Here is a 27,329-nt window from a genome sequence, read left to right on the forward strand (position 1 = left end):
CTGCTGCAGGGAGTCTGGTTAACTTAAGCAGGTAAAGGTAGACCAACACAAAGCCCACACATGAGCTGCTCATGTGTGCATGCAAGGCATGTGCTCCTATTCTCTTTGCTCTTTTGTGCTGTCCTGCCACAATTTCCATTTACCTGCCACTTGTGTTTTAAGTCACCTCATTTCTGAGAGGATTACATGTCTGCTGTTAAAGCAGGGGGGGGATTGCAATCCCCACGCTGTTAGCTTCCAGAGTAATGGGCTTGAGCTGCAAGGAGAAGTGTTGGGAGAGGGAAGGAAAGAGAGAGAGAGCAGTCTTCCTTGAAAGTCCCGAAATGATGACAAACAGAGCAGAGGAGGAGAGGTTTAACAAGGTGGCTGGATGTTTGCACTCCTCTGCACCCAGTGGACATCACAGGCACACAGACATACACATCCAGTAATGGCTCTCTCGTTCAATCATTACTGTCAAGGTGTAGCTTATATTACCTGCAGTGTGTTTTTAATGACTGCTGTTATAAATGGTATTTTTAGGATAAACCTTAAATCTCATTTTGGACCATTGGATAATGAAACTGGTTGTTATATGATTTGGCCACCTGGCTCTCTGCCCACTCCCATCTCCTGTTTTTTTTTCCACACACACGGAGGATTTTAGGGGGAGGTGCTTTGGGTGGGTCTCCTCATGTTTTATGGATCATCCTGCTCCCTATATCTCGTCGCTGCCCGTTTCCTCTGCAGGGGGACTTGAGAAGAGGAAGAACAGTGTCATGTCTGGATGGTTTTACGCACTTCGTGGGTCAAGTTAACTACAACCGCGGGGGGGGGGGAGGTTTTCAGAAGTTTTGCATGATATCGTGGAAAGGAAGACCACCCGCCCGTGTGGTGTGGACTGTCCTGAACAAGCTCGGACCGCAGGAGCAGCAGCAGAAGAAGAAGCACCTTGCTGAAATGGGCGGAGGAAGCAGGGGAGCACTTGGTAACCTGATTTAATTGAGTGGAGATCTCATTCTGGGACACTTTCCTCTTCTCCAAAACCGCAGTTCTTGAGGTCTTAACCTCGTGATGCGTAAATGGATTAATTTGTGTCTCTTTCCAATGTGTTTCTGCTGGGCAGTGAGGACAAAGTTGATGGAGTTAAACTCATGACGTGAGCTAAAAAAGAAAAACTGGACGTGAAGCACCCATGCAGAGTAGCTAAAAAAGTTGTCTTGATTACTTCTAGGTGTTATCATTTTGCATTATTTTTAATTTCTTAAAAAACACCAGAGTTGTGAAGCCTCCCCTTTTCATTACCTTCCCCATTCTTATTTTAATGCTCTTAAATATCTTTTACAATATATTTTAAAAAACCACAACGTGGCAAAGGAGGATGGACACTGCCTGCGCGCAAGTGGGCACGGCGCCGTTGGCCGCTGGCGGCGGCGGAACCGGGGTGAGTGAGAAGGCGCCCAAACATCTGTGGAGGCAGCAGAACCAGCAGCCGGCGCTCGCTCCGCTCCACCACGCGCTGGTAGTGCGCAAGAACGACCGCGTGAGACAAAGAGGCTTTTCGGACACCGAGAGATACCTCAAACCGAGGAACATGGACCGGACTTACGCAGTGGACACCGGGCACCGACCCGGGCTGAAGAAATCCAGGATGTCGTGGCCGTCGTCGTTTCAAGGTCTTCGACGGTAAGGGGCAAAAAAAAAAAGGGAAAACAAGCTTTTTTCCTCATCTAGTGTGTCTCTTTCTAATTCCCTCCATGGAAGATGGGCGTTGTGTGCATGGACTGACGCGCGGAGAAGTCTTTTGGCTCGTATTTTAGTCCTAACTTTGAGGAGGTTATCCATTTTTCTTTTCAACCTCTGATTTACATCACTTTTCGTATCCCACCGTCCACATGCATTTACTATATACACTACTGTAGCTCAGTCGATAACAAAAAGGTAAAAAAAAGGAATGAAATAGTCACAAAATTATCCTCACAACAGCATTGTTGTTTATGCATTTTTTTCTATCTCATAACTTATATCTGTTAAATATTCTTATAATAACGTAGCTTTAAAGGCGCAACTGTTAAATTTAGGTCAGAAAGATGTTTCTAGAAAAAGAAAAATGTGTTTGCTAAACAGTTATCACAGGCTTTTATGCTGATGCTCATATCTGTTTGTTAGATTATATCTGGCACACTAAAGGTAGGCAGAGGTGTACTTAGTGTAGAGTGATAACAGAGAGTGATGAAAATAAAAGGTAGGCGTTGACCAAAGGCAGGTCACAGGGAATATTCACATGTGCCCTGAACACAACACATGCAGGCAAGCCCCCCTCCTTGTACCTTTTTAAAGTGTTTTGTGATCTTCAGGGATTAATACCTCTTAGTTTTATGATCACTAAAGATTATTTGGATTCATGTTTGAAATTACTCTCTGGTCAGGAGGAAGAGATACAGTAAAAGACAGCTTTAGGCTGCATCATCACTAATACACGGTGACCACATTCTCTGAAATGACACTCTGACTCACGACACATAACATAGAAAATCTTAGCGCATGTATGACAAGTGCTGGGTGTCGAGATATCGCTTGCAACATACGTATTTAACCAGAGCAGCTACTGTAAAAATTAAAGCGATAATGTTTGCAGTTTTTAGTGAAGCCTGCCTTGCGTACAGACAGACAGAAACAAAAGCAGCTCTGCTCTCTGACAGCCCGGGTGTGTGGGGAAATGTTTCTGCTCTAATTACTCACTTGTTCTGGGAAGGAGGGGGGGGGAAAAAGGACCAACTGAAATGAAATCTGAGAAGGTCACCTCAGCTCCCCGGCTTAAGTGACTGTGGCGGATGTAAGTTTCTGTCAAACAGCTCGCTCGTTTCATTTCTTTCTTCCTCTCATAAAAATAAATTGGTGTAGAATATGAGTGATACTTGCCTGCAGGTCCAGTCAACTATAGAAAGCACACATGGCTTGTGTGTCCGACAGACATAGTGGTCCCTGTCACAGCGGCAGAAGCAGTCACATGGAGGAGAAGCCGGAGAGGGAGGGAGCGACGAGAGCACAGCTGGAAGTGACATTGCAAAGTGGTGTGTTGGGATAAAACACCCCATGCAAGGTTAAAATATTGCATTGAACTTATATATTAACCTAACAAAGTGCAGTTTAACAGATGTTCACGTAACTCATCCGCATGGAGAATCATTCAAGCACTTTTCATATTTGCTTCAGGAGGGTAATTACACATAGATTAACCCAAACAAATCAAATCTTGCACAGGGGGCTAATTACGTAAGAGGCGCATTGCACTCCAGCATATATTCGGGAACACTTACAGCAGGCTAAATCAAATTTGGCCCCTTGTACAACACAGCCCAGCACACCATTATGTGCAGTTGGTCAATAGGGTCATTTGGTTGGTTGTGGTTTTTTAATGTGCATCCATTGGGTTGCACTGTAATTCTTATTTCAATGTCTTGTGCTTCCCCTGGTACTCACAAGGGCCTTCATCTGGTGTGAATTTCATTAAATGAACACACCTTAGGGGTAGGAACCACAATAGACAATCCAATCATCACACATTGTCCACAATAACAATGCAGGTGCAATTGCAAGACAATCAGAACAGCAGCTGTTGCATAAAAAAAAAAAAAAAAGAGCAGCTGCGGTTAAAGTGTGCACCCATTTCTTGAAGTGACTCAAAAATAGCACATTGGTTCAAAGAAATGACAAAATATGTCAAATTAATAATCCATTGTTTCATGAAGACAACATTGCTTGTCATATTGCCTTATTGATTGTAAACACCAGCGAGTCCGCCCTCCTGGCAGTCATTGCATTGTTTGCATTGATTTAAAAGCCTTTCGACAGCCTTTGTGAACATGCAGCTAAGCTATGGCTGCTTGTCAAGGAAGACAGTGAACTTTTCCTCTATGCTTGAAAGCTTTTTAGCGCATACTAGTTGTACGTGATGCGCGTGTTGTTTACGTTTAAGCCATGCATTTGATTGACTTTTCCAATTATCATGACAGCGGCAGGTTGCGTATCTTTACATGAAAAACTCAGCAATCAAGTGTTGCTGCAAGCGAGATAAACAAGACACATTTCCTGATTGTAACAGACAGATGGAAACAACGTCTGAGGCAGTGCCCCTGTAGAAAACTAATCAGAAGAGCCAGCTACTTGCTCAACACATATAGTTGATATCAGTCTCACGTATAGAGAGAGACAGCAAATCTTTCCCTCAGAGGGCTGTGGATGTAGCTGCGTGTGCCCGAGCGGCTGGTTTTTCGCAACGTCCAGCAGCCCCAAGGTAAAACACATCACCCAAATGTGTCACAATGTAGGCTGGGCCTGCACGCCGCTCAAGGCTTTCTGTGAGACCTCAGCGAGAATCTGGAGCATCCTTGATGAGGAGATGGCATTTCTCCTATTCCTCTCCTGCTGCTTGCCTGTCCCTGTATGGGGAAGCTGCAGGGGGGATGGGGTTGGTGGGTTTCTTTATCTGTGGAGATGCCTCTGAAGAGGAGGATCATGATTTCTCCTCTCTCTGTCAAATCACAATCGGTTCAGTGGGTGGAAAAGGAAATGTCAAAACAAAAAAAAAAGGATGAAACATCCAAGGCGGGAAGGGAGACGGGCGCCATCTGGACATTTTGTCCCCTCAGCAGCAGCAGATTGGAAAACGTACCCTTGCCCTCTCACTTTAGTCTACGCTGTATTTAACCGTCGTTGATTTTTCTTCAGCCAGTACTCCTCCTCCTACTGTGACCGACTACTGTGACTTGCCAGAGTGAGGTTTTTAGCCAGTATGAAGCATAAGCTCCTGGCTATGTCATTAGATCCCAAGGGCGTTAGTGAGCGAGTCAGGAACTGCTATTTGGTACGTGGCTATATATAACCCCAGTCACGGCCATATCACAGTCATACTGCATAGGCTGCTAGAGCACTGGCACAATACACATCTACTGTATGGCTAGTCTCCCAGGCATGTGGAAGATGCCCAGAACGTGCTAATGAACACATTGCGGACATGGTACTAAACTTTCCATTAGCAGAGATCAGCTTCAAACTTCATGTAGCTTGGGTAATGACTTTCTTCTGTGTTTAGTGTCACAGTATGAAAGGCAGGGAGAGCTGCTAATTATGTGAATGCCAGCCCCTTGTCTGGGTCTTATTGACCTGTTCACTCAGGCAGAAATGGAAGGTGTATTGAGCATGCTCTTTGGAAGAGTTCTGTGACTTACCTGGGCTTTGAAAGATGAGCATGTGCATTAGGAAGTCAGTGATGCAGACATATTGAGGTGGGAAGTCAATTTTAGTCAAACTGATAGTGCTGCAGGGCTGATCCTTATCAGAAGCTTCCTGATGTGTTATAAAATTATCATGGTAATAGATGTCCAGTGAGGATGATCGTGACAACTAATTTAGAAATGCACCGATACCGGACCGGATACCGGGCTGATCCTGACTCAAATAGCTGAATTGAATAGCGGTGACAATGGGGCCGATCCATTAAATTCAATTCTATGTTTATATACTATATACATTATATACTGGAATTTTAATTCCTGTTCAAGTTTTGACCAGTTTGTTTCTGCATTAAAAAGGTTTACACCTAAATTCTAATTCCTGTTCATTTTGAAGATTTTTTTGCCAAGTTGCTGGCGTACGATTTATTATTTTATTAATAAATAACAATTCACTAAATGTATATCTATGTTTTTATTTATTACATTTTGTTTTACAAAGTTAGGAAAGGGATATTTAAGTCAAGCCTAATGTTGCCGTACAGATAAAAGAATGATCCCAGTAACTTCCACAGCTTATTAATTTAGCAGTGACATTGAATCAATACTCGGTATCGGCTGATACCCAAAGCCCTGGTATCGCTATCGGTACTGAAAAAGTGAGATCGGTGCATCCGTAAACTAATTTCCCTGTCATTTAAACAGAAGTTTAAACTTTGACTAGTGGACTAGTCTAAAAGTAAGAAAGCACTCAGAAAACAGTCAAAATTGAGCACAATTTAATCTATAGTTAAACATTGTCCAAAAAAAATATTGTGTATAATTATAAGAGCCATTTGAAATCGTTAGTCACATTTTTCATTAACCAAATCGTATTTTAAATAGCGCTGAAATCAATATGTACCCAGTGTCTGCTCCGGTCGCCTGGTTAGTAATGCGCCTAACGAACCCGGTGTGTTGGACTAGTCGACTAATCATGCACATCCCTAATGTACGGTAAATATCATCACTGAGGAGATAAAGACTTGTTTTCTATTTAATCCAGGTAACTTTATTTTCTTGTAATACAGCTGTAGATCAAATTTCTCCCTGCCTCCAGCTATGTGCACAGAAAACAATCTATCAAAAAGTACTTTATGCATATAGAATAGGTTTCCCAACATGCATACAGTGGTATACGCTGGTCATACAAGTGGATGGAATATGGTTATATTCCATTCACTAAATGGATTTAATACAACCAAACATTCTCATGGGAAACCATAAAATCCATGCCACATGACAGCTACTCAGAATCCATTAGCAAGTCTGTAGCATTTACAGTCAGTGGTTCTGTCAGCCATGTCTGTAATATAATCATGAAGTGACATTCTTTAATCTTAATTCAGTTGAAAAGTGACCTAACCTCCCACCTCTCTAACACCATACACCAGATAAAAGTATTATAGTACAATATTATATAAAGTATATCTAATATCTTCTAGCTCAAACTTCGTTCTACACCTTTTACTGTTCCTTTATAGTTCCATATATAACTTACTGTGTGGAAGTTTGGGGAAATGCTTATAAATCAAACACAAATCTTCATCCTACAAAATAGATTCATAAGAAATGTAAACAAAACTACTTATAGAGAACCAACAAACCCACTCTCTCAAATTAAAAGCTCTCAAATTTTAAGATCTGGTTATCTTCAAAACGGTTCAAATCATGTGCAAAGCAAAAAGTAAATTATTACTTACTACTGCTTACCACTACTAATTGTATCAAAAAGTTGTTTCAAATGAGAGACTCAACATGATCTGAGAGGAATCTGTATGTTCAAGAAACGGTTAGTGAGGACTAATGCCAAATGTCATTGTATTACAGTTCTGATTGAATTTTTCTTGTTTTATTTTGAATACCTCATTTTCATTAATAAAGTATTATTGATAAATTATTTTTAAAAAGTGGGTATGAAAGATATCTGGAATACCTCTAGCAAGTTATTCTATTTCTAAGAGACATCTTGCAGAAATGTGAAGGGCAATATAGTCTGTGAAGTAGGGTTGGGAGATGTGTTAAAACTTTCCCAACAGCTCAATAACCGGCGATTGTCGATATATTCACAGAAGTGTGTGTGAGGCACGCACAGGAGGATTAGGGAGTCCAAATGAAATTTGTGGTCTTTAATGTGAAAATCTAATTTAACTGAAACATTACAGCCTGTAGGCTACTCTTCTTCAATTAAACAAAATAAATCAACTTGAGATCTTTGCTAAGCAATACGCTGTAAAGACAGGCTGAATAGCTGTCCGACACTATTTGGAAAAGAGTCAGACGGCGCCAGATAAAAGACACCTCCGCATGCAGCATCCAAGTGAGCAAACATAACTATGCTATTAAATGATCAGGGTGCACAACTTCACATACAGTCTTTGGTCTGGTTCTCAAATATGATTTATGAATTGATGTTGCTTTTCAACACCAATCAATCGGACAGCAACCAAAAGGCGCTGGGGAACGCTTAATCAAAAAAGCGCTCACTGTTCCTTTCTGAAAAGTTCTGAGATTTTCAACTCGAAACTCTTAGAAACGTCCACACAAAAGAGTCCAAGCACTCTGTAACTCTCTAGGCGGCCGCATACACTCTCTCCTCTTTGGGAGCATCTTTTTTCAGAGTGCTGACTTTTTTGTGCGGCCGCTCCGAGTACTTCTTGCTGAAAATCTCGGAACTTTTTGCCAGTTCCTATTCGTGCATGCTTTGAATGGCTCTTTACAGGTCAATTATTTGCTGAGTTGAATTCTCAAGGAAGCAGACCATTTAATTAGCGAAATTGCCTGTACACTCTGGACAGGTCGTCAGCATATCACAGGGCTGACACGTAGAGACAGACAAACATTCACACACACATTTACACCTACGGGCAATTTAGAGTCAACAATTAACCTAACCTGCATGTCTTTGGACTGTTTGAGGAAGCCGGAGTACCCGGAGGAAACCCACGCTAACACGGGGAGAACATGCAAACTTCATACAGAAGGGCCCCAAGCCTGCAACCCACTTGCTGTGAGGCGACAGTGCTAACCATATATATCTATATATATACTAGGGATGAAACGGTTCAGGTAAAAAATCTGAACCGCTCCGTTCGCTAGTCACGGTTCGGGACGTGTATGAATTGTTCGGTTCATTTGAAATAAGTTATGAGGCCGATTGTGTATTTTTTTCATGTAGAGTTAGGCTCCCGTGTATTGTCACACTAGAAATCAAGGCCTGTTGAAGGAGGCTGGGACACGGGCGGAAATGGGTCTTGAGGTACGGGGTATAACACATGCGCGGTGTAACTGAAGCTGCGGTCGTGCGTTGCTATTGGCTCAATTTCGGCGAGTGCAGACCAGATTTTACTGCGCATGTGTTGTACCCCAAAGATATGACGTGTTGAGGAAGCGTGACCCAGCCTACTTCTCAGTTGGCACGGATGAAGAGCAGAGTGCGGCTGTCAGTCAGTTAAGGAAATGGCGAGTGGACACGATAAAGTACAGTTAGAGGATCCACCAGCATCGTTTCGTCCTGCTGTATGGGAGCATTACGAATTTAGTGTTACCTATGAAAATGACCGAAAAAAGGTGGTGGATAATACGTCATTGACAATGAAGAAGTGTTTATGTTCCTTATGTAAGCCATACTTTTGTTAAGGCAAACATTTATTAACTTATTTTTGCCAAATAAATGAAAAGCATGTTGAAATCAGAACATGACCTCCTCGCTGTAACATAAATGTACCGTACCGAACCGAACCGAACCGAACCGAACCGAGAACCGTGATATGAACTGAACCGTGAATTTTGTGAACCGTTCCACCCCTAGTATATACTGTATGTATATACTGTATACAGTATATGTATATATACACACACTTATGTATATACACTCACCGGCCACTTTATTAGGTACAAGTTGTACCTAATAAAGTGGCCGATGCTAGTACCGGGTGGTCTTCTGCTGCTGTAGCCCATCTGCTTCTAGGTTCGACATGTTGTGCGTTCAAAGATGGTATTCTGCATACCTTGGTTGTAACGAGTGGTTATTTGAGTTACTGTTGCCTTTCTATCATCTCGAACCACTCTGCCCATTCTCCTCTGACTTCTGACATCAAAAAGGCATTTTCGTCCACACAACTGCCGCTCACTGGATATTTTCTCTTTTTCGGACCATTCTCTGTAAACCCTAGAGATGGTTGTGCGTGGAAATCCCAGTAGATCAGCAGTTTTTTCAATACTCAGACCAGCCCGTCTGGCACCAACAACCATGCCACCTTCAAAGTCACTTAAATCCCCTTTCTTCCCCATTCTGATGCTCGGTTTGAACTTCAGCAAGTCGTCTTCACCACCTCTAGATGCCTAAATGCATTGAGTTACTGCCATGTGATTGGCTGATTAGCTATTTGTGTTAACAAGCAATTGAACAGGTGTGCCTAATAAAGTGGCCGGTGAGTGTATATATATATATGTATGTACTGTATATTAGGGATGCTAATTTAGAATTTCTTTTCTAACCGATAACCGACCCTCGTTAACCGATTATTAACCATTAACTGACAAGATTAGTGCGCTGCATGCAGTGCTACTGTGGTTTTAGTGCCTAACAAGCCGCCCAGCTGCAACGATAAGTCACCAGCTGCAGTGTATGTACAAAATAGGCAAGTTATTCCCCAGTTCACCCGTCAGGGAGAGTTTAGCAGCCACGATGCTATTGTGGACACATGCAGCCACTTTCCCAGTAAAAGTCTCCACTGCATCATTTAGTTTAGCTGCGAGGTTGTCAGCTGTGTGTCTGCCTGGCTACTCTGTCAGCCTGGCTGTCCAACAGACTGTGTGTGTGTGTTTGTGCTGCGTTCGCAGCTGTAGCATTGCTGGTGGCTTTGTGCTCACCGTTGTCACACACATACGGTCTGTCATCGTGGCGTAATGTTAACGAGTGCCCGACAGACCGTGTGTGTGTGTGGTGGCAGTGAGTGTGAATAAATGCTACAACTCCACAAGACCCAAGCCAACTTCCTGTATCTTGCAACCCTGTCTCAGACTCACTTAAAGTGGGCTCTTAAGGTGGACCAGCTATACTCCTTTTTATTCCATTTTTAATACTTCTTTTAACCGTTTAACCAATTTACGCATTAATCTGTAAAAATTCTTAATGTCGGTTAACGGTTAAACGGTTAATTATTAATATCCCTAATATGTATATGTATATACGTATGTGTGTGTGTATATATATTTATATATATGGCGATGCAAGCATGCCGTATACTACAACATTTGGTGCATACAGTACAGCATGTACTAAATGGTAGCTCCTCACATTTTTGCAAGCTGGCACATTAAAACATACAAATGCTCTGCTGCTTTCTTGTGGAGCGTGAAGCGACAACACAATCTGTTTCATCGATTGCCATCGATTTTAGTGTCACATCAAAGAAAGTGGTAGCAGGAATTGCTTTCTTTGTTCTGAGGTTAAAGCAAACAATTCTCTGCGATCATTCCTTAATCCAGCTACTTTCAATTAAAACTGCATAAAAAGGGGAAAAAAATGCAATCTTGTAGGAGTTAGTAGTGTCCTATACCAAAGCAAATGTGACCCGCTCTATCAAAATGAGTCGTAAGTCGCGGCAGCGCATTCTTGTAAAAACACGTTTTTTTATGAAAAAGTGTGTTTTGGGTTGTTTTGTTTTTTTATGCGTTTCTGAATAAATAAAGTCTCAGCTTTAATACAAAGTAAGAATCGATGTAAAATTAAAATGATAAGTCTAGTTTTGAAGCTCTTAAACATAACGTTGTCATAAAGTTTTTACCGGAAGTCTGCTGTATTGACTCGGCTCAATAGAGCTGGTTGACAGAGGAGATAACGGGCTTGACAAGATGAATTCACGTGAGGAAAACATTGCTTGATTTTTAAATTAAATTCCTATTAGAGGTGCTACATCTGACGACAACTGGACCGACTTAAATTCAGATTATTTCACCGCACCGGGTGATGAGGACAGCGGGTGCGCCGAGTCGGGTCGGACGCCCGGCTAACGCTAGAGGCTAGGCTAGCTCTCAATCCGCTGATCAGGACGGAGAAAGAGAGTTGGAGGAAGGCGAGGAGGAAGATATTCCACTCATGGCTGAGCCGATGATGACACGAAATGTCTCTGATTAAAGTTATTAAATCAGGACAGTGTTATAGAGACTGAGATCGCCCGGCCGGGAGTACCAGTGTAGCTGCAAACTGTAAAACAGCGCCGCTCTCTACACCGGAGGAGATGGAGAGAAGACACGACCAGATGAAAGAAATGACTGATGGTAAGTTATTATAGTTAAACTACACTATCCTTGTTTTATCTGTTTGTTTTAAAGACTTTTAAAATCCCTAGAGCAGGCTAAGAAGCATTAATAGCAGCTAATAATGTGTGTGTCACTGTGTGTAGTCTATAGGTGTCTGTCTGTCTCAGGTGTGTCTCTCAGGTGCCTGTGTGTCTCATGTGTGTCTCTCAGGTGTCTGTCTGTCTGTCTGTCTGTCTCATGTGTGTCTCTCAGGTGTCTGTATGTCTCATGTGTGTCTCTGAGGTGTCTGTCTGTCTCATGTGTGTCTCTCAGGTGTCTGTGTGTCTCATGAGTGTCTCTGAGGTGTCTGTGTGTCTCATGTGTGTCTCTAAGGTGTCTGTCTCTCTCATGTGTGTCTCTCAGGTGTCTGTGTGTCTCATGTGTGTCTCTCAGGTGTCTGTCTGTCTCATGTGTGTCTCTCAGGTGTCTGTGTGTCTCATGTGTGTCTCTGAGGTGTCTGTCTGTCTCATGTGTGTCTCTCAGGTGTCTGTGTGTCTCATGTGTGTCTCTGAGGTGTCTGTCTGTCTCAGGTATGTCTCTCAGGTGCCTGTCTCCTAGAAACTATTATTATTAATGAGGAAATGTTGTGAAGTGTTTAATTCATTGAAAGAAGCGTTGTATCTGAACATAATCCAGGCGGCTGTTACCTCATCACCACACCAGGTTTTATGAAAACAATATACAAATGTCATTTCTAGGAGACAGGGACAGGGACAGACAGGGTTGCTGTGAGAGACACAAAAGGTGAGGATATCATTTTAAATAGCAAAAGAAATAGCTTAACATATAGTAAAATGATATGTTGTATATTAATCTGATTTCACATGGTGAATAGGCTATGTTTCTGAATATAGGGCTGTATTAATATGATAATGATCAGGCCTCATTCAACAATGATTCAGCCTAAAATCTTTGAGATGACTTGATTTTTCAATTCATGCTTTTCACTTTATGTCATTTTGTAGATGAGAAACATCTGGATCTCCTTGAGAAGATCAGCTCCCATATGACCCTGTCAAAGGATACAGTGAGCTGCAGAAGAAGCCAGCAGAATGTGCACAGGCAACACATTTCATGTGTCTTTCTATTATATCTATATTTCTATTATGTATTATTTTATATAATATTGTACATACATAATATGTACATAATATTTGTTCATATGCTATCCTTTTTCTAGTATGGTTTTTTATTGTTTGGATATGGACTTGTAAGTTTGTGCATGTACCTGTGTGCACATGGCTCCATATTTAATATTTTTAATTATGTATTCTTCATATAATTATTATTATATTGAAATAAACATATATACTATATATTATATCATATGTACAGTATATTTTTTTATATTTTATAAATTTTATTCCATACATTTTGGATTCTTTTCTACATGGACTTCTAGCCCTATCTACTGTACTGCTTGTGGTCATACGCATGCACGTGGCCACGTGCACATCACGTGCTCGTGACTATGTGCACATGTAGGTATGTGTAGGCTACATTATGAAATGTTGGGTGTCACTTTTGACCAAAACATATTGTGTTCATTTAGACTTGAGTCTTAATAAATGTGTTTTAATCAATGCAAAAAATGGCTGAAAATGAATTCTTATCTTTAATGCCCTTTTTCTCAAAAGTAATGTTTCATGACAGTCAAACTTTGAAAGAGCATATCTCATTGAATATTTGGCGTAGAAAGATAATCTTGGTATTGCCATAAAGCTGAGACTTTCCTCTTTACAGTCAGATAGATAACTCAAAATGTGTTTCGGGGTCAATGTGACTCATAATGATGGAGCAGGTCACAAATACTGATTCAAATTAAAGGGAAAATGAATGTTGTATGAACACCTCTGTTGTTGTACAGCACTGCTTAGCCTGCTTAGGGAACATATTCGTCCAATGTGAGAACTGGACAATATCCAGCAGGAACCACAGACCAGTGAGTGTGACTTGCTCTAGGAAAAACATTATTGCTTCATAAATAGAGGAGCTGAAACGGTGATATCTCAAATAGAGACGGAGCTCCAACAGCGTACATGTAGCAGAGAGGATTGGTCATCTAATTTTTACCAGCAGGAACAGGCATTTGTTTTAAATTGCTCTCCCCTGGCTTCCCATTCCTCACTGGTCATCTGCTAGGCTAATAAAATGCATGAAAACCATTTCTGAAGGACGGCATTGTAAAGGGCTACAAGCCAAAGCCTCTCTCAGACTGCCTGCTTGATGCTGGGTGATTCCCCGAGCTCTTGGCTGGCTGTGCTGTGCCGATCACATTACACTCAACAGGATGATAAAGACTCTTGCTGGGCTAGCAACAGGTCTGGTCTAGGGAGTGCTGATAGCTTTGAGAGAGACCATACAGACATATGAATTATTGATTGTTTCTGTCAGGATATCTGAGAGAGAGCTGTGGAGAGAACAATGAAAACAGGAATTACTTGTCAGCATTTATTACACATGAAAAGGCACATGGTCCTGAAATGGCAGAGCTCCACTAATTGCATCATGTTTCATGGCCATCAAAGTCGCCATTGCTGTGATGCCACAATTGCTTCCAAAGGAGTCTTGAAATTTTTATGCCTCTTCAAAGCTGATTGCAAAGTAAAACACTGCCTATGCCATAAATTAGGTCTGTAGTTAATGTTTTTTCTTGTTGTGTCTTTGTGTATGGATCTGATTTAGGGATGTCACAATACCAGAAATTTAGTAGTCAATAGTGAAATAGTAGCAAAAGTCTACGATTCTCGATACCAATTCGACACCACGGTAAAAAACAGAAGTAAAACAATAAATCCCATGTACTTCAACATACACTCCTTTATTACTGTTTGCATACTGGTTTTTGTTAGGAAGTTAAACAGGTCATAATTCCCTCTCTATTATCTATTTTATATTGCTGTGAAAACATCATTCCCGCCAAAAACTACATTTTACAAGATTATATTTGAACACATAACGTTAGAATTTACCTTCGCCCAATACTCATTTTTACTGAATAGAGCCTGAATGCACCTACCATGTTGAAATTGGCAGGACGAGAGATAGTTAAAGTTAGCTGTTAGCTCCGTCAGGATTGGGCAGTTTACCGGCTGCTAACAGCTAACATTAACAAGCTCTCGTCCTGCCGATTTAAACACAGATTTGTTGTTCACAACGTAACATTATCAGGGAAAAAATAGGATGCGTGTCGATACTGAGTTTACGGCGTCTCAAAAACATTTTCTATCGTTCCTGGGATGCCGTTTTGTCTCGGGCCCTGATTGTACTTACAGTACCTGTGGCACTGTAGAAAAACGAGTACCAAAGCATCGGTTCTCGTGACATCCCTAGTCTGAATTAAAACAAAGACCTGAACTTGATATACAATTCTTTTGTATATGCAGTGATTTTGCTAGGTACGCGTCCTGCATCTCCGAGGCATTCAAATCCAAAAGGATGCAGTTAACTTACTATTGAGGCCACGCACCCTGTTTTTGCCCTGATAAAGCAACATTGTGAACAACAAATCTGTGTAGAAATCATAGAAATAAACTAAAGCAACCTCGCTGTCAAAAAAATGATCCACCGATTGCCCGGTCACCATTTTGCGCAGACGAGATCCGGTGTTCATATGTTTATAATATATTGATATTCTGATTTGGTAAAATGTGAGAGACGAAGAAGAATGAAAATAAACATTACATTTTAAACACTAAACTCATTTTAGTGGTGGATGACTCAGACTTCTCTCCACAGAGATTTAAAGCTTTGTATAGGGCAGTGACCTCCTGCTGACAACTAGCACTCACAGGGATATTATGTTTCATTTTCCCTCAAGGACTGGACAGACAATAAATAGGATTTCAAGTGGTGATGATCAGAATCTCTGTAGAAGCAAGTGGTAGTGGAATTGCTTATCAGTGGGAGCAGACAGGAGTGACATTGAAAAAGCAGTCTTGTGTAGACATCTAATTTACACTACTTTCTTTCAATGGCATGCTGATCAAGTAGACAACATTGGGAAGCAATACATTCCATTGCATCCTGTGATGTCACAATGAAAACACATGATCTCACACAATGGCTGTAATAGAGCAGTTAGGTTGCAACAGGTAGTAGAGCGGCAGCTATTAGGTACCACCTGCTGGAATAAATGGGCTAACAATAAACAGCCTGACGGCAAGTTAAGGCTTCCTGAACACGATCAGGGTTTTAAACTGCACTTTAGTGAAGGGAGCTGTTGTGGGAGTTGTCATGCTAGGCCTCAATACCCAATGTTGATGCTTGGTTTCTCAGATAATTTCCCTCAGCTTTTGATTATTCTTTTTTCCCTTTGCCAATTTTCTTTCTTTCTCTTTTGATCATTATGTTCTCTTGAGACATTTTTTTTTTCCATCTCCTGCCTGATTCACTGACGCAAACACAGGCACACAAATAACAGCATTGGTTTGTGCTCATACTGACATATAGTTACTCCCCTGTTTTCATCTTCCCTATTGTTTTTTTCCTATCTCTCTCTTATTCGCTCTCATGTTCTTTCTATCTATTGATCCCCTTTTCTCTTTCAGCATATTGAATGATTTGCTAATATAATATTTCCTGCATTGCATTGCATGGTAGAGAGCAGAAATGAAGGCAAGACAGTCAAAAATTTGGCATGGTAAAAAGTCCCAGAAATTTTTCCTGGGGAGTTGGTGGACCAAGCCATAATTACAAGGCCAGTTAGTATTGGACTCTAAGTATTTTAGGGGTGTTTGTATGCCTTTATTTGAGATTTTGACAATAGAGAGATGGCAAGAATTGAGGGGAGAGAGATGGGGAATGACAACAAAGGTCCCCCTCCAGACTTTATACGTGAGAGAGATCGATACAGTTGGCCTAGAGTGAGCCGGCCTGTACCTTTTTGGTGATGCAATTTCTGTTTACGCATAGCCTATAGCCGTTGAAATCAGTCACAAAGAAATCAGCAGATCTTACAGAAATTTTTTTTTGTACACAAAAGACATGTTTGCTATGTACCTGTTTTCTCCCAAAATCGATAATTTCATTTTCAGATCTCCTATATAGCCTTAAAAGGTTGACAGCAATCAGTTTATCTCTACGGTCATTGTTCTTCCAAAATATTGCTAAATATACTGCTTCCATTCGTAGCTTGCATGGGGAACTGCTGCCGCTCATGTCAAACACAAGCAAACATAAACGCAAACAACTGTAAGCAACCTACCCACCCTGCAGGCTACAAATGAAATTCATATAATCAGATTTTAGCATATTTCTTTCAAAACTGAGTGTTAGGAATATATAGTGAGCATAGTGATGGACAGCAGAAAAGTGGATATTGCTGCAGGAGTTGTTTAAGGAGTTTCTGGACATTGTGATTGATCCCTTTTCTGTCGTAATCCACTGACATGAATTCAGGATGATCATGGCAAGCTCTCTATGTGAAGGATGCATCTATCTTTTTCTGCTAATTTACAAGCCTGCAGGATGTGTGTCTTTGATATTGAAAAGATTGTAGGTGGAGTAGCGGTTTAAGACTGTGACTCATGCGTTGATTCCATGTCACTGTGGGGATTTGACTGGCAAATAAATCGGTCCAAGACCATTTGCTTATTAACAGGAGATGGATTTTGTAGCAGACCCATGGGGAAGAATGGAGAGGCTGGTCTTGATGGCTCCTATTACAGAGCCATTAGGAGAACTCTTCAGATTGTGTAGCAATCTTTGTAGTTACATCATTATCGGGGATTGTTCTGTTTATCCAGCTTTGCTTGGTTTATCAACTTTAGAATGACTGTGAGCTATCTGAAAGAAACCAGCTCTTGTGGGTAAAGTTATGTTCATGTCATTTACAGTAATTTCCAGTTTGTCACAGTCTTTTCACATCATTATTGTAAATGTTTTGTAAATATTGATTGTATTTATAGAGCAAAACTCTTTCAAATACACTTTTTTTTAGCTGAGAAAAGCTATATTAGCCATTCACTACAAACAATGCGTTTTGAGATCCAACTTGTCCTATGCCATGTCACTGCCCAGTCACAACCACTATTACATATTAGCATATTAATAGAGTGCTCCAGGGATGACATATTTTGATAGGCCAACCAGGAAGTTAGCATCGCCCTGGTTCCCTCGACAAAAGGCCAATGGGATTTTTCCATTGGGTTTTGGATTATTGCATATAATGAGCTCTGGGGCAAACATACGTTTATGATACTTACACGTTTTGATCAGCAATATAATCTTCACAAATAAATACCACTTTATGATTTTTGAAGTGTGATTGCAACCTCCAGGAGTAAAAAGCTAACGTTAGGCTATAAACGAACTACACCATGATTGCATGAGCATGAGTATAAACAACGAGGCTGTAAAGGCGGATGAATCGGCGTGATGACGTTTAGTAGTCTCATTTAGCCACTTGTTAGCAACCGTCTTTTTTAAGACGCTTAAAAGCTTCAAAATTCACCAGCGTGATATTTATTGATGTATTTTATGTCAAAGAACAAAACGTTAAATTCTCTTAAGCTTGTGTTTAAACACAGACCTTATTTCAGGCATCTAACTAAAAACCCATTGACCTCCAGACGAGGGAACCGGAAGTGCTAAAATTCTAACTCATTCCCTGGTTTTAGGACTCATTCCTGTAGCACTCTATTAGGGCTGTCCTTGACCAAAGAAATCCTTTGTCGACTAACACTCATACGATTTTGCTGACTAATCGGTCTGTAAAACTGAGTTTCTACACAAAGAATCACACAAAAGCACTACTTAAAAGCTTGTGTTTACTAGAGATGTGCTCATATGTTTCTTGGACATAAGTCATTCAGCATGAAATCGACTAAAGAAATCTAAGACCAAAACAACTGATAAGTCGACTAATCTTGAATTTCCCTCTGGATCAATAAAGTTTCTATCTATCTATCTATCTATCTATCTATCTATCTATCTAATCAACTAAGAAGAGGGGGCAGCCCTAATGCTAATGTTTGTATTTGAGCAAGTTCCTGTTGCCTGACAGGTATTAATAGCATTTAATATATTCTTATATACAATACACAACAACTGAATAATGGCTATATTTCTGTGTAGTTATAAAAATGTCACATGAAACAATGATATTAGTACTGCTAAATCGTTACTGGTAGCATTTAAGCTATGCTAGCGACATTAAAGTGATCAAGTACACACTTGCTGTAGGCTTGAAAGGTGGCTCCGCCAGTAGACAAAAATATCAAACTCCTCATGGAAACTCCCAAGCTTACAAGGGGTGAGTATTTCATACTAATAGTATTTTGGATGGACTATTATTCCTTTAACCCTTAAACCAGTCATACGCATGCAGGATGGTCACTGCTTTCATTTGGCATTGGTGTTTTCTTTTAGTTTATACGGTTTCAAGCCCCCACTGTCACACACATTCAGAAGTGTCTGGCCCTCTGTCCACAACAGAATCAGGCAATAATGAACAGTACACATAAACACCCACTGCAGCATAGTGGTTCTGTTATGTTGGTTAGAACGGTTGGCCTCTATTAGCCACGTCTGTATTCTCTCTTCCATCCATTTTGCTTCTGTATAGCTCAGTCTGTACTATTAAGCCTGGCGGTGCTTTTCCTGGCCCAGTTGTGGCAAGCTGACTGTGTTTCTGCTACTGCAATGTATTTTTTGTTTTTGTGTAACATTGGTCATCTGTATAAATAATCCATTCCATCTTGGCTATGATTTAAAATGTGGCTGTGACATCCATTTCATCAGTCTGATCTATGCCTTGTGAAGTCTGACTCCAGAGATGGGTATGTTGCCATAAACATCATAAAAATGTCAATGTCACTCCCACAGAGAGTAGCGTCTAAAAACCACAAAGTAAGGACTGCAGCTTTCACAGACTGTGACACTTGACGGCAGACTTTCAGCAGCTTTTCAGAGATGTTCAGAAGCCCAGTCCCTTTCTGTCAATCTTACAGAGTGGCAGTAATAAGAATGGAGAATCTGTAGACTCCAGTGCAACCTGTGAGCCCCCAGTAGAGATAATGTTGACAATGGCTTGCCTTTAACTATTCCATCCATACCTTGACCCGTGCTGTGAATGCATTCACAGAAGGTCACCTTGCTCATTTTGAAAATAGTCGCCATAGCTACATGAGTTGGAGGGGTGCGCTGATTTCATGAGGATGCTTTGAGGACAGCGAGCAGAGTGCAGGAAAGACGAGTATGGGGAGATTATTTGTGAAGAGTAGGACAAGATGGGGAAGTTTTGTCTAGAGCAGTTTTCATCAAACTCTTAACTGAGTGCTCACTATTTGAAAATACGCAACAAGTTACCCTGTGGAGATTTTAAACACTTTTACCAGTGGGTTCCCACTTTGTTTCATGCACACTTGTGAGCATGCTATACACAATCCCGGCGAAACCGCATTTACCCCCTGACACCCACAATAGACCCATTTTTGTCCTTTTTAGGCGGGTACAGGGAATTCTTAGGGGGAGATAGCAGGTCAACAGTAGATGTCACGTAGAAGTGGTGTACATCATCTGAAAGCTGGGAACCTGAAGATTAATTTGAGGTGCAGCTCAGCACTGTGTGTCAAGTTGTTCTAGTCATAAATGAGAAATAAACATGAATGAATGAATGAATTATTCAAAATACATTGTGAAAGTGTATCAGGGCTTGGAACTAGGGTCGCTAATTTTATTAACCTCTGAAAGACGGTAAAGTCAGTCGGGATCGCGGGTCTCAGAAGGTTAAACGTGGCACAATTTGAAATGTTAGAAAATCAGCTGTGCAATTGTTTTTATGAGAAAGGAGACACATTCAACATGTTTGTCAGGCCTCAAGGATACACACAATGCGTTCTGGCGAGAAACACTGAATTTAAACAGACTTGAGTAGCCCTCAGTCTGATATTTGCCACACTTGACACCTGTCCAGATTCATGTCATGTAAAGTTTGCTTGGCAGTGGGTTTTGTGCAAAGACAGAGTCAAGACCTCACAATGTGAATACAAGTAGAGGCCCTGCTGCCATACTTTTTTACTTGGCTATATATGCACACAGTTAGGCAGGGCAAGAGAAATGTGGTAGACTGTTACACTTGATCTGTTTTTTCTAGATGCAGCAGTGATAAAAAAAAACAACTGATGTGTCTGCAGGGCATCTTGGAGCACCGAGTGACTGTGCCCCACTTCCATCCTTCCCTCTGGTATGCCCTACCTGCCTGTGTGCATCTACATCATTTAGCACAGGATTGCTCAAGGCTCAACTGTAACATATCAGAAATTAATATTTCAAAGGCTGCAGGGTTTCAGAATGTAAAACAAAACGACAAGTTGGAAATATAAAATGTACCTTGACCATTTGAGACACAACTCTTCATTTCTCCTACTGATTGTGTAGTTAATGTGCTGTAAAGTCAAACATTAAACTCATTGTTTTTTAGAATATTTATTCAGAAGTCAGTTGTTCTCAATCTTTTATTTTTCTTTCTTATGGTTATGTATGCTGACAATGAAGGCACCAAATAACAAATGCTACCACTTAAATCTACATTCATGCAGGGTAATAAGACTTGAAAATGCCATCAAAGCAAGTCTACCCTCAGTGTTTGCTTCACTCTCACTCGACAGCATGCTTTTGCTTGAGGTTGTGGAGGAGATTTATAGCATTGTCATTCTTCATTGTCTTTGCTCTCAGGCTAACGTCACAGCCAGCTGTGGTTTCAGCCTCACCTGACACTCTAAAACCACGCCATCCCCATACAGTGGGTGCACCATAAGGGACTGAAATCTCATCGCCATCTTAACCCATTTGTCTTCTCTTGTCTTGCTCCATTTATCATACACACCCACTGTCAGGACTGTCTTGCACTAGACACAAACGGGCAGCGTTGAAGTTAAAGATAAAGCAGGGGAGAGAGAGAGGAAATTAGTTTTATTCCTGTCACATTGTTAAAAGATCCAGAACATTTACATTTAGAATACCATGTTTTACACATTTCATTAAAATATATGTAAGCATTGGAGAACTTAATATCTAATATGGTGCATGTACTACCCACAACTGCTTCAATGCTGCATTCACCCACTTTAGTGACTTAAAAGTTGGGAGCTGCATAGTACACAAACTTGTGCCAAACTGTGTGCGCATGTGCCAAAATGAGTGAAATATGCCCTCTAGCTTATTTCCCCCAAGTCAGTATTTAATGAGACTGCAGGTCTGTCCATCATATTGAATCATTGTTTGTCTTCTGGTCCCATCACTGATGCTATATACACTACGAGCTGGGTCATATTCCTGCACCAAAAGGACTTTCTTACTGTGTCTACCTACCACGTTAAAAAAACGTAGTGTGAAACCCATCTTTAGTGTGGCCAGTTGTTTATATGATGTACATGAACAAAATGTTTTTTTTGGGTGTTCATATCACAAGGGCATGACATGTTTTGTAAAGCAAAAAAGTGCTACATAAATGGAGTGTACCATTTTGTTAAGAGTGTACTCTGAGAACGCGTGTGCCATTTAACCAAGCATACACAAGCCTTTATGAGTCAGCTGGGCTGAATGTATTAGATATAGAAGAGACTTATAACATCACAAAAGGCATTTTTAGATCTCCGTGCCGGCGACAGCCGTGGCCAAAGGTATTATGTTTTGGGGTTGTCTGTCCGTCCGTCTGTACATACGTCCAGTCCATTATTGTGAACGCGATATTTCCGGAACGCCTAGAGGGAATTTCTTCAAATCTGGCACAAACGTCCACTTGGACTCAAGGACGACATGATTTGATTTTGGTTGTCAAAGGTCAAAGTCACTGTGACCTCACATCTGTCCCATTCCTGTGAAAGCGTGGGACAGATGTGAGGTCATGGATGCAACTTGACCATGAAGAGTGCCTCATATTTTCTGCCTTTCACTCAGAAGATAAAACTCAACAGTGATATAAAAAATAAGTAGAGCTGTCAGAAGTGAAGGCTGTGCATTGCTTACCTTGCACGGCAGCTGGATTCTCTCGATGTCGCGCGAATCGTTGGCTCAAATGTCACACAAAAATCCATCTTGGCAGGCTTCAAGTAATGCGTTTAACTTAGCAAATTGTGAATATCACATAAGTTACTGTAAGTTTCACAAATGCATGTTTGTAATTGTGTGCTTTTGAGTTTTAATTTTGACTTTGTCTTAGTATCAATATGCACATTTTGTCTTGTTATAATCTTTTAACGTATCTTTTTTGTTAGTGTAGATCACAATCACTGATATTTACTGACTTTCTAAAACTCTTGCTTTCTCTCTAAGCAACTTACTTCTCCTTGTCCCCGGTTTCTCTTTCTCTCTGAGTGTCTCGCATCCTCCCCAGAGAACAGTTGTGTATGTTTAACTCTCCTCCGGGATCCTTGTGTCTCTGCTCCCTGGTGTCTCTGAGGATTCTCTGGTGATGAATAGTGCTCCATAGATCTGGAAGCAGGCATGATTTAAACTGCACCAAATTCAGCGTGGCTATAAACCACTGTCCCTATGCTGCCATATAACCAAGATACATCGAAGCCAAACTGAAGGTTAAGAATTTGTCTTCTGCTGCTGTAGTGAATAGCAATGTGGGCCTGATTGAATGTGAAGAGTGTATTTGGCTTGGCCACACATATGGCATGATATATTTGACAAACTTTAAAGAAATACTTCACACTTTATAGCTCTATTTTCTTGTGTTTGCACCACCAGCAAATGTGTTTGGTCATTTTTGCCTTCAAATGAATTGGCGTTGACGTGTGTAGAGTAGTAGTGGCACAGCTGAGGTTGCGTTTATGCAAATCGGTTAATGCAGTTATTCACTTTGGCTTAAAATTGTGTTTCCAACAGCTTATGATATACGTGTTATTGCAAAACCAACTGCAAAGTGCCGTTTTTGTAGCTTTTGTATAGCGCAGGACATACACAGACATTGAAGGCCTTTCATGTATGTTGTTGAGTTTTGCGTCTTTCACTTTGATATACAATCTTTCATCTAGTTCAGATTTTTGGCATTTTTCACTATTTTCTGTCAATTTATAGACCAAACAGTTATATCATATAGCAGCAGGAGTGATACATACTCCCCATCTGCAGCAGGAATGTGCTGCGAGTAATTATGCACGGGTCAACACACAGTGTGAGTATCTTAAGTAATTCACTCCTCTGGAACATCACCGGTATTTAGTCAAATACAACCTTTTGTGCTTTCTGTGTGAGTAAAGGAGGCATCATCAGAGCTTATGTTCTCTTTTTTCTTAAAGCAAAATTTCAAACAGCTTTCTCTGATCTAAGCTAAAAACAATTTTCTATCATTTTAACAGGATTGTTGTGGTGAGTTATCAGTTCATGCAATCATGTAAATGGCTCAAACACACCACTGATTTTCTCAACATATCTGCAGTAATGGAGTTATGTAAACGTAGTACGGTGAGACTAACTGAAGGCAAACTTTTTAATCACTTTAGTAAACAACAAGAGCTGTTGGAGTTTGGTGTTGTCCTTTTTTTCCCACAGTAGGAACACAGAAGAAAGAGGCAATGTTGTTCAATGTCAAAAGTAGTTAAATTCAATTTGCTGAGTAAATGCGTTCAATACAAGCACTTAAAGGCAGAAAGAATACGTTAATAAGACAGAGTCTACAGCCATGCTAGTGGCTTTGTGAGGCTGTACTTAGACACAGAAGTGCCTCGAGCTAAAGACTTCAGTTGTAACTAGGGCTGTCAAAGTTAATGCGATAATAACGCATTAACACCACTAACTTCTTTAACGCATTAACACAATCGATCTTTCTGAGGTTGTGGCAGGCACAGTTTTAAAGCTAGTGCATGCATTGGTACCAACCATGTCATATTAGCTTGTCGCGAAGGAGTTTAAATAACGCTTTAAACGTGCGCTAAATTTTGGCGAGGAAAAACTGTCATGGCCATTTTCAAAGGAGTCCCTTGACCTCTGACCTCAAGATATGGATAATGGGTTCTATGGGTACCTAGAAGTCTCCCCTTTACAGACATGCCCACTTTATGATAATCACATGCAGTTTGGGGCAAGTCTTAGTCAAGTCAGCACACTGACACACTGACAGCTGTTGTTGCCTGTTGGGCTTGACTTTGTCATGTTATGATTTCAGCAAATTATTTTATGCTAAATGCAGTACCTGTGAGGGTTTCTGGACAATATTTATCATTGTTTATCATTGTTTTGTGTCATCATTGATTTCCAGGAATAAATATATACATACATTTGCATTATGCAAGCATATTTGCCCACTCCCATGTTGATAAGAGTATTAATTACATGAAAAGCAATTTGAACAGATAAAAAAATGTGGGATTAGTTTGCGATTAATCACGATTGATCATGGACAATCATGCGATTAACAGCCATAGTTGTAACATTAGCATATCCAGCATCCAGCAGCAAAAGTGAACTGCGGTCAGTGAGCCGCGGCCTGTAAAGGTCCTCTGCAGACGGCATGCTCGACTCAGTCCGCAGAGCCCTGAAGCCCCGCCCCCGCTGCTGTAGAGAGCGCTATCGCTTGTTGATACAAAGTTTATTAATATTGAACGTGTCGTGGGTCCCAATTGCACCACATTCGACACTGCGTGTCCTTGGTTCCCCATCGATACCTCTGCCAAGTGTGAAGTAGATTGGATGAACGGTTCTTGAGATATGCGAAGGACATACAGACAGACCGACAAAGATTCTTTGCTTTATAGTTAGATAACAGATGATATGTGATAATAAAGTCTTGACAGAAAGTCTTTGACGCTTAGACTCCACAGGAAGATTTGCAATGGAGGGCCGTCTGCCCTGAGCAGCAGCCAGATAAACCTCCCCATGGAGTCCAGACACTGGTGTTGAGGGTGGTTGATGATTCTGCTCAGACTGGTAGGCCGATGAGGCTGATGAATTGATAAAGCTGATGAATCTGCGAAGACTGGGAGGTTAAGGGGCATGTGAAACAGCAGCATGGACGTACTAAAGGCTGAGAGAGAATCTTATAGTGTAAGAATGTAGGTGTGTCGCTGTGCTATTCGTTAGAGGTGACCAGCTGATGAGAACAACTGATATCATGATTGACAAACCCAGACAATGAGGGCAGGAAATTATGAGTGTGCATGCATGAGAGGAGTGAATGGCAGGATGTATGAGAAATGACCTACAGGCCTAAGCATGCAAATGTATAGTCTTCCTGACTGAAATCTCGCTAGAGCTTCATATCTTTTGCACGTTGCATTGAAATCCATCCAATAGTTTTCAAGATATTTCACTCAAAACCAAAAATGTCAACCTCATGGTGATGCTAGAGGAAAAGTCGGGGGATCACCAAAGTCAGTAAGATTCATCCTCTGGTGACCAGGAATGTCCAAAATTTCACGTAAATCCGTCCAGTACTCAAATGACGAATCCACAAATAGAAACGTCTCTCGGTGTAAAATAGATGGGATTATTTTGGAAGGTTGAGGTCACACAGGCTGCACTGTTTGATTCAGTAAGAGTGAAGTTTAGTGGCAGCGTGTGTCTGAGCAGCAGCGAATACTCCCAAGCTCAGAGAACATTCTGGAAATGAAGAAGAAGTGGTCGGATATCAAAGTTGACACCAATAAGTGTGTTGCTGCATGCTGGCAAAGTGAAGGTGCCACTGGAGAGGTTCAGGGAACAGTGAAACTTACTTCTCTTGATGAGTGTCTAGCTTCTATAATTGGAAACTGCCGTGTCAGTGGTGTTGCCCCACAGAGGGAAGTAGACACAGACCTGGCAATGGATAAAGCTGCTGTTGGGGAATTGTTGCTTTCTTGCGCGCAAAGAGTTTTTTGAATTGCACTCTTTATAATGCCACTTGGTAAATCACACTTGGCTTCTGAGACAAAGAAAAGAACACGGATGATTCTTGTGCCAAGGTTTGTAACCATTAGAGGCTGGGTAGTGAAGTAAAAGGCACGAGAAGGGGCATTAGAACGTGTTTCTGTGGATTTTATGGAATTTGATAAATAGAGGCAATGAGCTTTGATTGTGTGATAAATACAAAAGTCTTTAGCACATACCAGACCAGACATACAGATTTGAAAACAGTCAGTAAACTAAAAAATAAACCATAAATAAGCTGGACCTGTTACGTTATAACAGATTAAATGACTGAAATAATTTTGAAATGTGACTGTTTGCTGAACAGATATGTGACATTTACTTTATCAGAAGCCCTGATTGTTGTTTTTTTCATCAGTGTTTGTCAGGTATGTGCGGTAGACTGAATTCCATCGATGGCTGAGCCCAGTGCTTTGTCATACAAGAAGCCAATGTGGTTTCTGTGAATGGCATTCAGCAGATAGCGGCCACTGAAAGAAAGCCTTAGGAACCGTCTCTCTTTAACCTCCACATTTTTTTGGTTCGATATGTTGGATAGCGACAGACATCTGGGGTTATGGGGGTTAGTTAGTGTATGGCACAAATGGAAAATGGAACAAATGCAGCATTTCTTAAACTAGGCACACTAAACAGATCACATTGTTAGCCAAAAACAGATAATGAACCATACAACTGCTAATAGACTAAGGTTTGGTACTTAGAACAAGCTACTCCAACCTGATTGGTTGTCGCTGATATGCAGTTATGAAAATTGAAAGAGGCCAGTGTGTGTCCATATCGGGGAATATAGGAGCCTTTTCCATAGTCACTGTTCTTCTGTTTGAATTCCTGCAGGTTTTTTTCCCAAACAAGTTAATTTTAAATTCAGTCCCCTGACTAAAAGGCTGAAATTTAAATTCACACGTTGTAATTTTT

At 40.9% G+C, this 27,329-nt stretch overlaps 1 protein-coding gene across 6 annotated transcripts in view; it reads left to right on the forward strand.

The window, feature by feature from the left end:
* pde4d (phosphodiesterase 4D, cAMP-specific) overlaps positions 1 to 27,329 on the forward strand; it is a 223,576-nt gene that overhangs the window by 55,528 nt on the left and 140,719 nt on the right. The window contains exon 1 of one of the 6 annotated variants that reach the window (XM_074637705.1): positions 767 to 1,665. The exons of the other annotated variants lie outside the window; for them this stretch is intronic. Coding sequence (XP_074493806.1) covers positions 1,361 to 1,665 — 305 coding nt within the window. The 5' untranslated portion in view covers positions 767 to 1,360. Of the gene's footprint in view, positions 1 to 766; positions 1,666 to 27,329 lie in introns of those variants that run through there. 6 annotated transcript variants of the gene reach the window in all.

The sequence above is a fragment of the Sebastes fasciatus genome, chromosome 6, assembly GCF_043250625.1.
Source record: "Sebastes fasciatus isolate fSebFas1 chromosome 6, fSebFas1.pri, whole genome shotgun sequence".
Classification (NCBI taxonomy): domain Eukaryota; kingdom Metazoa; phylum Chordata; class Actinopteri; order Perciformes; family Sebastidae; genus Sebastes; species Sebastes fasciatus.